At 42.6% G+C, this 12,125-nt stretch overlaps 2 protein-coding genes across 5 annotated transcripts; both read right to left on the bottom strand.

Moving 5' to 3' along the window:
• Positions 1-759: 759 nt before the first annotated feature.
• On the bottom strand, positions 760-2,655 carry LOC125501354. Its single transcript, XM_048656809.1, has one exon. It carries the CDS (start codon positions 2,653-2,655, stop codon positions 760-762), a length of 1,896 nt encoding a protein of 631 aa, XP_048512766.1.
• Positions 2,656-2,909: 254 nt separating this feature from the next.
• Positions 2,910-10,173, bottom strand: LOC105690745 (DNA damage-regulated autophagy modulator protein 1). 4 transcript variants are annotated; one of them, XM_012408818.3, is made up of 8 exons: positions 9,876-10,173; positions 9,617-9,761; positions 7,248-7,641; positions 6,101-6,222; positions 4,293-4,519; positions 4,044-4,182; positions 3,331-3,482; positions 2,910-3,051 (listed from the first exon to the last, which is right to left on the bottom strand). In XM_012408818.3, the coding sequence occupies exons 3-8, from the start codon at positions 7,331-7,333 to the stop codon at positions 2,953-2,955; spliced, it is 825 nt and encodes a 274-aa protein (XP_012264241.2). In that variant the 5' UTR covers positions 7,334-7,641; positions 9,617-9,761; positions 9,876-10,173; the 3' UTR covers positions 2,910-2,952. The 4 variants fall into 4 exon arrangements, with proteins under 4 accessions (XP_012264241.2, XP_048512360.1, XP_048512362.1 ...); XM_048656403.1 differs by having other exon boundaries at positions 9,617-10,173; XM_048656405.1 differs by lacking the exons at positions 9,617-9,761; positions 9,876-10,173 and adding an exon at positions 7,764-9,346.
• Positions 10,174-12,125: the final 1,952 nt, after the last annotated feature.

Raw genomic sequence — 12,125 nt, 5'->3', positions numbered from 1 at the left:
TTCCGTATTCAAGTTTCTTCTTACCGGAAGCTTGAAAAATAACGAAGCTAAAAAACTGAAATCTTCAGAGGTCACTAAGTTTTTTAATTAGATATCGTATAATTACTGGCATTTAATATTAAGAAAGCTCTGGTGCAGCGTTTGGATTGGTGAATAGTATCTCCACACTACTAACTCTTCTAATTTTTTTTTATTCCTTTTCTCTTTTTTCATCTTCGAGTTGTAATTATATTATTCGATCGACTCGTCGTGCCTGATCTGAAACAAGAGTCTAAGAATCCTAGTTAAACAATAGTCGACTAATTCAATCGGAATAACATTGTATAATACCTATATATTTTTCGATTGCCATTTCTGTAGACGGTTTTTGGAAGTAGATAGAAAATAAAGCCCAGTGTAAGCCACTTCGAAGACGGATCGGAGAATTGAACGGACAAAATCAGTTGAACCGATCGATGAAACGCAGTCTACATAACAATCATATCGTTCTATCTATCGCTTTCTTCGAAAATAAATTAATTAGCATACTAAAAAAAAAAACCATAAATAAATTGAGCTTCACGCTAATTGTAAGTTCAGCCCGCTGACTTTTTCACGTCGATTGGATGACATACTTTTTTCAAGCCTTAAACGTAAGTAACTGTATTTTAAATTATTATGTCTGAATTAGGTAGAATTTTTCTATCGTAGAAATTAGATCCCTGAAAAGGATAATAAATAAATTCGAAGCACTTGGAAAACGTGAAGGAAATTCGGAGTTCATTCGAGTAGTCCGTTTCGGTCAAAACTGACGGATCGAAAAGCGTCCTCGACCAGGTCGGTGAGACACCTGACAGCCTGAAGAAGCGCTGCCAAAAGTAAAGAGAGAGATAACGAGATCAGTTTACTCGGCACCAAAGCAGCGTTTTCCGCGCTGTGAATGCGACTAGTTTTTTTCCTCTTCCCTTTCTCGAAGCTGTTCGACTTCGACTGTCTCGCGTTCGGCGATTCCAATTTTTTACCACTCGCCGCGGTCCTCTCGTTCTGAAGCGAGCTATTCCTGATCCTCGGCGAATTTTCCCGCGAACTTTTCCTGCCCGACGAATTGTCGTTGGCTCCCTGCGACCTGGATGTTTTCTGGCCTGTTTCGAGATTCGGTATTATCGACTTCCGGCTGGAAATAATGCTCTCGATTTTTCGACGAAACTCTTCCGTCTTTGCTTCGACTTCGGCGAGCCGATTTTCCTTGGATCTTCTCTTCGAACGCCTCGAAAATTTCCGCTTCTCGTTGTAAGACAATTTATTGTCCAAGGTATCGTCGGACTTCGCCTTGCTATTCGCCTCCAAATAATTCTCCCTGCTCTTCTCGCTCAGCCGCAGGCTCTCCAACGAGCTTTTCCTCTGCACGATTATCCCCGGCAATTCGGGGTCCTGAAAAACCGACATCGAATTCTCGTCCAACGAATTCGTCCTGCTGTTACACTTCTTCCCGTCCAACGTCTTCTTCTCTTCGATTCGAGAGTTTAGATTATCGTTTATGACGTCCGCGGTATTATCTCGGAAAAAATTTGTCATCTTCGAAAAACCGTCATCGGAGAAGTCACCGTTGTCCAACGAGTAGGATTTTATATTTTCACCGGCGCCACCGAAGTCCCTCCTGGTCGGTGTCCTTCCCAAACTGTTCGGTACAAAATTAACGTTCACATCTTCCGATCGTTTCGCCATCTGAAGCTGATCCGATACAGCGTTAATTTTTTCGTCGTTGAATTGCAGGAGCAAATTATCGTCGTTGGTAAACGTGTCGTGATCGTCGGAATCCGGTGACAATTCTCTCAACGACAGATCCCCGATATTGTCGGGATTCTCGAAATTGAACGCGAAAAGTTGTCCCCTTTTAACGGACTCCAAATTTTCCGTGCAAAGAAGGTCCTGAACTTCGAACAGACTCCTGTCGATGCTCGGACTTTTGTACAAAAGATTTTTGAGCTCCGGTATATCGAGGTCCTGTACGTGGAGCAGATTTTGCTCGATGTTCAGCAGGCTCTCCTCGATTTGCACGAGGCATTCCTCGATGTCGCAGGTGGTACTGGTCTCCTCGGTCGATCTGGAACTCCTGCTGGAGTCGCTGCGGGTCGGACTGGAGTTCGCGTTGAAATTTCCCGTATTCGGGACCCTCCCGTCGTCGTCCCGAGGGATCGGACGATCGCGACGTTCGAAGTGCGTCTGACTGTTGTAAAATATTTTATAATTACTGTGACTGTTCGCTATCTCGTAGTTCGACTCTTCGGGCGGTATCAAAATCTCCCTCGAGAGATCCTCGTTATCGCCGGTCGCCGTCCTGTCGCTGCTCTCCGAGAGGATCCTGTAGGTACCGTGGCTGTTGGCCGCTGACCTCGACGATCCGTCCGCGACGAAGCGAATGTCCGTGAAATTTCTGTCCGCCGAGGCGTCCGAGGGGACGTCGTACCTACCGTGGCTGTTCGAGTCCTGGAAATAGTTTCCCTCGTCCTCGCGGTTCGCGGCCGAGTACGATCCCCTGTGATTTCTCGTCCACGAGTCGAAACTCTGGGTGTCCTCGGTGAGGAGATTGTAGTTGCTGTGGCTGTTCGCGTCCGGATAGGCGCTAAGTTTTTCCGGAGTGTCGTCCGCCGAACCGTGAATCCCGTAGCGGTTCATTCGCCGCGTGTTCTCGTCGTCGCTGTCCAGGTCGAGCAGGTTCTTCTGCGAGCCGAAGAAGCCCGAGATCTCATCGTTGGAGTCGCTGGTGGCGTCCACGTGGATTTCCACCGGGCAAAGGACCCTACGGGAGCCGGTCGACGTCCCGGGATCGTCGTCGGCGAAGCAGGGTATCGTGTCGTCCAGGAAATCGAAGTCGCGGGCCGAACTCCCTCCGTGGCCGGTACACGGCGTGTTCGAGGGCGGATGCGCGAGGCCGTTTAACGATCCTCCGAAAGCGCCCCTCGTTACGCCCGATCAGGTGATCGTCGCCGGTGCTTTCACCTGCGGCACTTCGTCCTGACTCTCGTTCAGGACTTCGTTGCTCGTTCTGAGGTGGCCGGCTTTGAATATCACCTGTAAGTGAACGAAAGGGAGGATCATGAACGCGGTTCGGAGGAGATATAAAAAATATAATTTGGAAAACCGGTAGTTTGGTGGTAGAAAATTTTTCGGGTTCGATGGATCCGTTAGACATTTTGATCGGTGTTTGTTAAACGTATTCACGTATGAGCGAGCGGGATTTCCTCTTGTTTTCGTATCGAAATGCGAATCACGATTTCCGTTCGCCGTCTATTCGTCGTCGGTGTTTGTATTCTTATGGTATAGCTTTGGATGTTTGAACGAACGGTTTACCTTGGGTCGCTTCAGTTGGATGCTTCGAAACTCGTCGGTGAAGGTGAGAATGTAGAAACAAAAGAAACCGGCGCATATCCACTCGGCCACTGTACTGGCAACGTGCAATTCCCACCCGCCGTCTTCCTTGTGCCATTTTCTCGGATTGTCTCCTGAAAAAAAGAGAAGATGAAAATCTGCAAATCGAGAGTTCGCACGAGCCGCTAAACCCGCAGGTTTATTATTCACTCTCCCCTCCTCTTAAAAACCGAAATTTTTAAGCGCGAGAGGAACTTTCCAATGCCAAAAACGAAAAGACGGTAGAATTGAGAAAGAATGCATTCTGCACGTATCGATTCTCCACATCTAATTCCGTATCGATTCGCTATAAATAAAACCACTCTCTCTCTCTCTCTCTCTCTGTGATCGAACATATCAGATTCCGAGCGGATAACGCACTTGATCGTAAATTTATTCAACAAGGATAAAAGTCACGGTGCGTCAGATGTCGTCGTATTTTCATATCGGGATTGCCGCAGGAGTCGCGACTCGTATGACTCGTGGTAACGAGTTGAATTATTTATGACTGTAACGAGCGATTTGCATACATGCGAGCGATGACGAATCGATATCGCAAAAAAGAATCTTCTTCAAATATTCAGAACGAAAATTTCGCGTACCCAGATTCCCTTCGTTTGTGGTCGTGGTAATTTTTTTTCACTTTTTATACTGACCGTGATAAAACATCTGCGAGAGGGCTGCTGTGATGGTCCCGAGGACGAACAGTACCGTGCATCCCACGGCGAGGGAGAGTCGGAGGTGAGCGACCCTCAAGGAGCATCCGAGGGGATGCAGGTAGTAAGAACAGACGACCTTGAATATCAAAGATCAAAGTTTTTCGCTGTCCTCAGGAGCTGGTTGTTTTTTTTGTTTTTTTTTTTCGACAACTCTACGGAAACTTGTTTGTCTCCTGGCTTTTTTACCTGCGTCCAAAAGTAGGCGGTTCCACATCCGAAGCAACACAAAGCCCCGAGAAGGTGAACGACTATGACGTTAGTTTCTTGAAAATTCGCTACAAAGGATAATCCGAGGCAGGTCAACAGCCCCAAGATCAAAGATGACCTGTTCCATTTTGGCAGTGAAGCGTGTAGCTGATAAGAGCTGGAAATCTCTTTTATCTGAGAGTAACGAAGCCAGATGACGCCGCACACTGAAAAGTAAAATAAAATAAAACAATCGGACGACGGTAATGAAAAAAACTTTTCGGTCATTCGCGACCGTCGAAGGGGACGGTTCGAAAAAATTGTCTCCATATTTTTCGACGACTTCGAATTAAGTCAGACAACGAACTTTCGTCGAATCCGCCGAAATACATCAATGTCAAGGTCTCCGACGACGGACACCGAACAACTCGAGGACCTTTTTTTTTTATCGCGGATAAAAATCTCCGCATCGATCGTAAACCGGACGGACGTTATCCGAACATGGAACCCGCGGTACGCGGATCTGGTTCCAGAGTATCGCCATACTTCAACATTGTCAAATTTTCGGCGAAACTTTAAAGCGAGCAAATTTACTCAGCCTAATGAAAAAGTACGTAGATTCGATAGCCGGTTGGATTGCCGAGCTGATTACCGACCAGCTGTGCATATTTTACTTCGTTATCGTTCACTCGATTAATTTCGACGCGTCGAAAAAAGAGGCTCTCGAGTATCTTTGCGTTCTGGCAACAAAAAGAAAGAAAAAAAAAGAAATGAAAAAAAGTTAAACGGAACTTTCGACCAGTTTTTTAACGAGACCGTGTCTGCGAGTGGCCGAACGAAATCGAAAATTGCTTCAGATCGGTAGCTGATCGGTGTTGAAGAGAACAATCGGCAGTTTAACTGTTAAAAAAATCGGTATCACCGTTCCCGGTACATCTAATAATTACAAATGGAAGTTAAATACTTCCTAATTAGAAGAAGACGTATAAATAGTTCAAAGACCTCGCGTGGCTAGAGCTTGCGTCACCGTAAGTCAACCGTCACCGTTCGATAATACGTGAATGAATCGGTTATTATAGCGGAGAGCGTGCGGATGATAATTATGACGATCAAGGTTGCAGTTGAGGATTTATACTTTCTCTTGCATAATAATATACAAGGTTCGTCCGACGAGATGTATAAATATTATTTAAAAAAAAAAAATCTTCAAACTATTCTCTCGCATAGTTGAAAATTCACGTGATCATTTATTCTTATTCATTTTTTTTTTCGTCATCACAGTCGATCGCGATATTTCGCAATTCCGATAAATCGGACTCCGCATCCGAATCCATCGGTAATGACCACGTCGAATCACGTGAAATAACTAACATCGTACGATTTCGTAACAATAGATTAGATTTTCGAAATAATTTTTCATCCTCCCTATCCGGTCGATCTTTACATATATTTTCCGCCACGTGACGCGTAATTATCAACGAGGTATTTATCTAGATGCGTTCGATCCGAAGGTGAACCAGTATTTTGAGAATATAATTTCAATTTTTTGCTTTTTTTTTAATAACCACGAATCGACCGGTCGTGTATTTTTGTATTTCGTCCAACGACCTTCCGCGTGCAATTTTGTCAAAAGAAAAAAAAGATACAAGAATGAATTATAATTATCTCGTATTTTTTATCTGTCGGCACACGCGAGAAATAGAATAGATTACTTGATTCGTGAAATGACCGATAAACGAATCTAAGTTATTTGTTTAATTTTTTTTTTTTTTCGCTTTCCCTGAAACACGAATTCTTTTCAAACTTACTCATCGCAGCCGCCATATTTATTATCTGTGCAAATATGCAGCTTTCCGGTGGATAAGTTGCCGTGTCCGATATATATGGAAATCCTGGTTCCACATGTCCCAACACCACTGCGATAACGTACCTGTCGAGTGATCGAAAATAATATATCATGTAATATTTCATACGATAAACTAATCCGTCAACTACTTGTTGAAGGATTCACTTTTATCAAAACCAATAAACATGTCGACCACCCTATCTAATCGATATTATTTCACCTTCGATAATTTTTTTGGTCGGTTATCTTACAGACATCATTTTTGAAACACGGTGGAAAAAGAAGTTATAAAATCCTAGCACTTTTCGGTCTCAATGACACGGCTTAGGTTGGGCAAAAGTCATGCAGATTACACAACTAATCTATCTCTGGAGCTCGCTTATGGTTGAGATAAAAGAATTCAATTACATTTTCCTCAATTTTTTCCCATAACGAAATTTGGATGCTCTTAGAATGCAGTGCGAGTCGAATAAAGGTGAGAAACACGTGCGCGATATTACGTGAATACGAGTCCAATTTAACGTCAAGTACGAATTAGATTCAAAGACCTCGTCTGGCGAGTGAGCCTTGAGGTTTATTAAGAACATTTTATACATTAAATAAAAAAAAACTAAGTAAGAGGTACTCGAAGAGAAATAAATTATTGTGCAACAAACGGAGCCAACCGATGTTTAAATTCCAAAGATTCTCCATCTATAACCAGGCGCACTATCTGGAACATAATTTCAATCCGAATGATGAAAAAGAGCGGCAAAAATTAACGTACACCGTTCAACAATTGTAATCGAATCAACCAAGTTAACGTGTACAAGATTATCGTCATTGAAAAGCGAGGTCTCGAAAGTCAAGGCGCGCAATTATTTTATTCCCTTTTGAACAGCGACCGGTTTTTTTCACGATATACAATTCGCATGGAAGTGGGCAAAAGCTGGCCTGTCAGATTCGAGTCAATTCTAATTCGGAAGTGGCAAAATTAGAAAAAGATGAGATAAAAAACTAGAAAAAAAACGTCCGTCGTTCAAAAGGGGTTCAACGAACGAGGATATATTTTTTTTTTTTTTTTTTTCTCATCTCTCTCATCTCCGCGTTCGGCTCTCTTCCTTACTCACGTAGCGATAAAGGTGGTGGGCAGTAGAACGAAGATGATTATCGGTAGATAGTGAAGATTTCCAACAGATTTTTCCAGCTGATCCATGATCGACGATCGAGCGGCAACTACTACCGTAGGGATTATCTGCACCGCCGGCTTATATGGCACAAACGCATCCGTGTACGGAACGGTGTAATTTCGCCGTTGTACTTATTCGTAGAATTTTCGCGACACTTAAACTTCGATCCTCACGCGACAAACTCCGAAGCCACTCTGTTCGCATACACTTCGGAGTCACTGCGGTTGGCTCGATCGAGTGTTGTTTCATGGGCAGTGGTAGTCTGTCATCAAGATCTCCAGGAAGCTCCGTCGCCCGCGAAACCTTGGCTCATATTCCCCCTCGCCGATCGCAGCTGGTTACAGAGAATGAAAAAGAAAAAGAAATCACACCGAGATCGCCGAAGAAGATATCGTCACTAAAATCGGAAGTGATTCTTTTTCGTGGATACGAATAAAATCTTGATCAAAGATTTACCGATTTTTACGCGCGTGAATAATCGATAGGGTGATCCAGCGGGAAGGAGCAAAGATTTTTGGAAGATCGATCGGTTTAGTTATTTCGATGAAAAATAATGATTTTCGTTCGGTACGCAGGGCCTTCGTGATCCGAGTGACATTGGCCTAGACTGTAGAACGTCTGCATCGGCAGTCACTTGGAACAGCGCTTTGAACTTTGGCATTATTTTCAGCCAAGGACCTTTGCATTATCGTCGGTATAGCCGCGTGTATAACGACCCGTGAGTACTGAAAGGAACGGTCTGATCGAATTGGGTCGAAAAAACCGAAGCCCTTCAAACGTGGATTCGACGATAGGAGAAAGAATGATGCATTTTGTAGAAGGATGAAAAAGTTTTTTTTAAACGTTTTTGAACCGATTATCCCCGATGTATTTCGGTCACGTATCGAACTTGTGTCTTTATCAAAAGAATTTCAATCGTCGTTCGAGGCGGTGATGTTTTTTAAATGAGATTTTAAGCGGCGTTGCATTTTTTTTTGTCTCTCAAAAACGTCTCAACGGAATTCCAGAACTTGTTCGGCTGATAATTTCGACGAAAAATGGTGTGGCGTGCGTTTTCAATTCTGCTGTTATTTTTCGCTGCGATTTTTTTTACCTGAAATTTTAACAACGGCAAAAAGCAAAAAAGCATTCCACACTATTGCAAAACGCAAAGTGGCAAACGTTTGCCAAACACGCGTCGCCAAGCGACGGTATCTTATTTAGTTACATCGATATAACGCGATAGTAAAAGCCTTGGGAATAACAACGAAAATTAATAAACTAAAATTGGCTCCTTGACGGAGATAAAAAATGGCCCCAACGGTTGCATTGTGATAAGAAAGAAAGAAATAGGGCTAACCGTTATACTAACGTTATTTTCTGAGGCTATTTTCATTCCCTCTTTTCCCTAATCAGTACGACAATTTATCGTTTCAACGCGAACGCGACGGTGTAATTATCACGTTATCATCACCGCGAATTATCACTTCATTTCCCATACACGCATAGTCCTCGACGAGGAAACCGACTGCACTATGACGTTTTTTTTTTTTGTTGTTGTTCGTTTACTTGATTTTCTCTCTGAAAACCAACATAATCGCGACGACTCGAATCGCATTACAATTCGCATGATTTTACACAGCAGTCCGTCCCGAAGCACGTGTACACTCATTCCGATAATCATCAATTACGACCACCGCGTATCCCGTGGCAAAGTGCATCATTGACATGATCGTTGTAATGATGATTGAACTTGGATGAAAAAATGACTAAAGATCCGGTGATTTGCGATGTGGTTAGACGGGTGTAATGGGGAAAAAAACTGCGCTGGAAAATCCGGTAAATCAGGAATGTTATGTTAGCGCGAATTATTTTTCTAACACAAAAACTCTACAGTCTACGGTCACATTGTACACCACGAGGGCAATATTTTCCCCGCATTTGTCCGAATAAATAATAGCGAGGATGCGGATGTGTCGGTAACTGATCAAAGTCCAAAATCGTCGATTGGTCAACGATCCAATTATTTCTCACGTTAAGTTAAAAAAAAATATTAATCAAATAACTGGACGACGTTAATTGGATCCGCACTTCGAACGACACGTTAGAACGTCGTGTGTGGGGCTTCTCAGAGTCGAAGACTGCACTTTAATTTTAACCGGGTTGAGTTAATAAATGACACCTCGATTTTGTCGAACAAAATTTTAGCCGTCCCGGGGAGGGGGGTTTTGACAGCGCGTTTTTCGGACGTGCACACGTGGGGTGGGTTTCGAATACGAACGGTGCTGATGTCGTTCGAAATTTCTGTCCGAATAATTTGTTTTGTATACCTGGCGCAATCCAGGGCGACACGAATCGGCCGGCGAACTTCTCTCGGGGCTGGTTTTGCCCCCGATCGATTTTTACACCGCTAGCTGCTGCTACCACCGCATGACCAGCGAAGAGAAGGCGGACGACAGCGTGCGAGGCGAGGGACTTGGCAGACCACCAAAATCGAAGCGAAAAATTAACGATGTACACATTCAACGTTTATTGAAAATAAATTTCGCCCGATCGATCGTTTTATTTGAACTCGATAATTTCACTCACTCGGCTCTACCCTCGTTATTATTCAGCGCCCAATTTTTGTGATATTTATTTTGGAAGGAGTAGAGTTCGGTCTCCGAGAATCGGCTGTGTTATCTCGAAACACGAGACAAGAGATGTGGGCGCGATAAAGTGTGGAGGAGAGTTTATAATTTCGTCGAAACGATTAAACAACGGTCGACATTGATCGCCTTTGAATTTAAACGCGAATGCACTTGACACGGAATTATTTATGCGTTCGCATCTCTGTGCGCCAAAAATAATCTCGTGCGACATGTAAAAATAGGAATTGCTTCCTCATCGTTGCTAACAGAAACGCGATTGCGCGTGAATCTTCGGGTGCAATATATGCACAGGTATTTTGATAGGGAGAAAATTTTTCTCAAAGGACGTTCCAACGGCCTCTCTTTGCCAAAATTACAAGAGAACGGAGAATCGTAAATGTTGAGGGGATAATTTTGCTCTCAGATTTGGCCGCTGTTGGATAGGAATCCAAGCGAGCTTATCGAAAAACGATAAGGACAAAACTGCAGATTTTCCGTGATAACATAACCTCCGTCGGTTGTTTTACCCGCTGCTAATTGATTTCACAATTTTCGGAGCATCGAGTTCGAGATAAAAATTATTTACCCCAAGTTGGTTAAGAAGAAATCTGGAGCATAAATTTTTCAACCGAGAAGCAACGATTCGTATGGCGATCAAAAATAATTTTGGACCGAGAGAAAAGAAGGGATTTGAAGCTAATAAAATTTGGTTACTCTGGTCTAAACAAATTTTGAGAATAAAAAAATCCATCCGCCTGATGCGTCGGGTTGAATCTTTTTCGGGAAAAGTAAATTCGCGCACCAGTCATTTGGGAGCATTGCGCCGACGATAGAAAATGAGATGGAATTTTTTGCTAGCATGCAATAGAAAGTGGAAGATTCGAGCTTTAATTTGCTTCAAGTTTCATTCGTCTAGGTGCATTTTTCGAAAAGTTACGAGCTTTTGAAATTTACCATTCTCGCGTAGACGTCATGGCGTAGCTCTGATACTTTTAACCCCCCCACTCTAAACGCTTTCATGAATGAACGCCAGCGGCCAACCAACGTTTACTACGATTACCCCTTCTACTACGAATACCATAGTAGAAGGGTTAAGGAAGGGGGCTAAAGAAGGGGGTCGGAATTCCGTAGTAAAGGGTGACGAAAGGGGGGCCGTGAAATGTAGGCCAGAGCGTCTAGACGTCCTGTATAGCGGCGTGCAATTATATAGGGTGCATTTTCGAGAAAAATGACGTAGAAAAAAAAAAAAAAAATACTGCGGGTAGATGGTGAAAACGAGCATGTTAAAAATGGGTTTTCAACAGATATTTGTTACATTTATTCGTCAGTTAAATTAACATTCATTAATTAAATTACAGAAGCTTACGTACGAATGCGGTTGAAATGGAGATGGAATTCCAACATTCCAATGGTAGATAGATTCGCACTGGGTAATGGACTGAAAAAATAATTAATATTATCTCAGTATTTTCGGAAAGGAGAAATTAATAAGAAGCTGAAAAGACGCGTTTCCTTAACCACCCATGAACGCATCGTGCGTTCAAGGGGTAGCGTCTTCGGCTCGCTTCGATTTTTTTTTTTTTACATAGTGGAACGATCGCCAGGAGCCCTATGCAAACCACTATCTCCTCAGCCGCCCTGGTCCGGCGGCACGGGATCTGTAAAAAAATGGAGAATACAAGTAGAAAAAAAATAGACATAGATAGAGAAATACATAACATGGTATACCATAATGAGCATGAGCGATTATAGAGACATAAATTTCAATTGCATGGGAATAACGTCTTATAAATATTAATGGACCATGAAACTTGCACAGGACAACACGCACATTGACAGAAACATTGACAACACAACATACACAGAACATGGAAACACAAAACATTAAACACGAAACAGTTATGACAGACAATCATCATAGATATTATCAAATATATATGCACATACAGAATTCAAGAATTCAAAAATATTAACGAAATTGATGAATATCCTGTAAATAGAAAAAACAATTGTCAATTACACATTATAAATCTGGACAGATAAATAATCAACGATTTATGAATATAGCGGTATCATTATAAGCACAAAATGGACGTCACAAAGATTAGTGTATAATACTAAGCAAAAAGAGAAAAGTGAACTGCGTTGTTGGAATATCTGTAAAGAGAAACAAAAATTGTCGATTCGAATGTAGATCATTGAATCTGAA

Source organism: Athalia rosae, chromosome 6, assembly GCF_917208135.1.
Source record: "Athalia rosae chromosome 6, iyAthRosa1.1, whole genome shotgun sequence".
Taxonomy (NCBI): domain Eukaryota; kingdom Metazoa; phylum Arthropoda; class Insecta; order Hymenoptera; family Athaliidae; genus Athalia; species Athalia rosae.
This window is presented reverse-complemented; position numbering and strand designations above follow the sequence as displayed.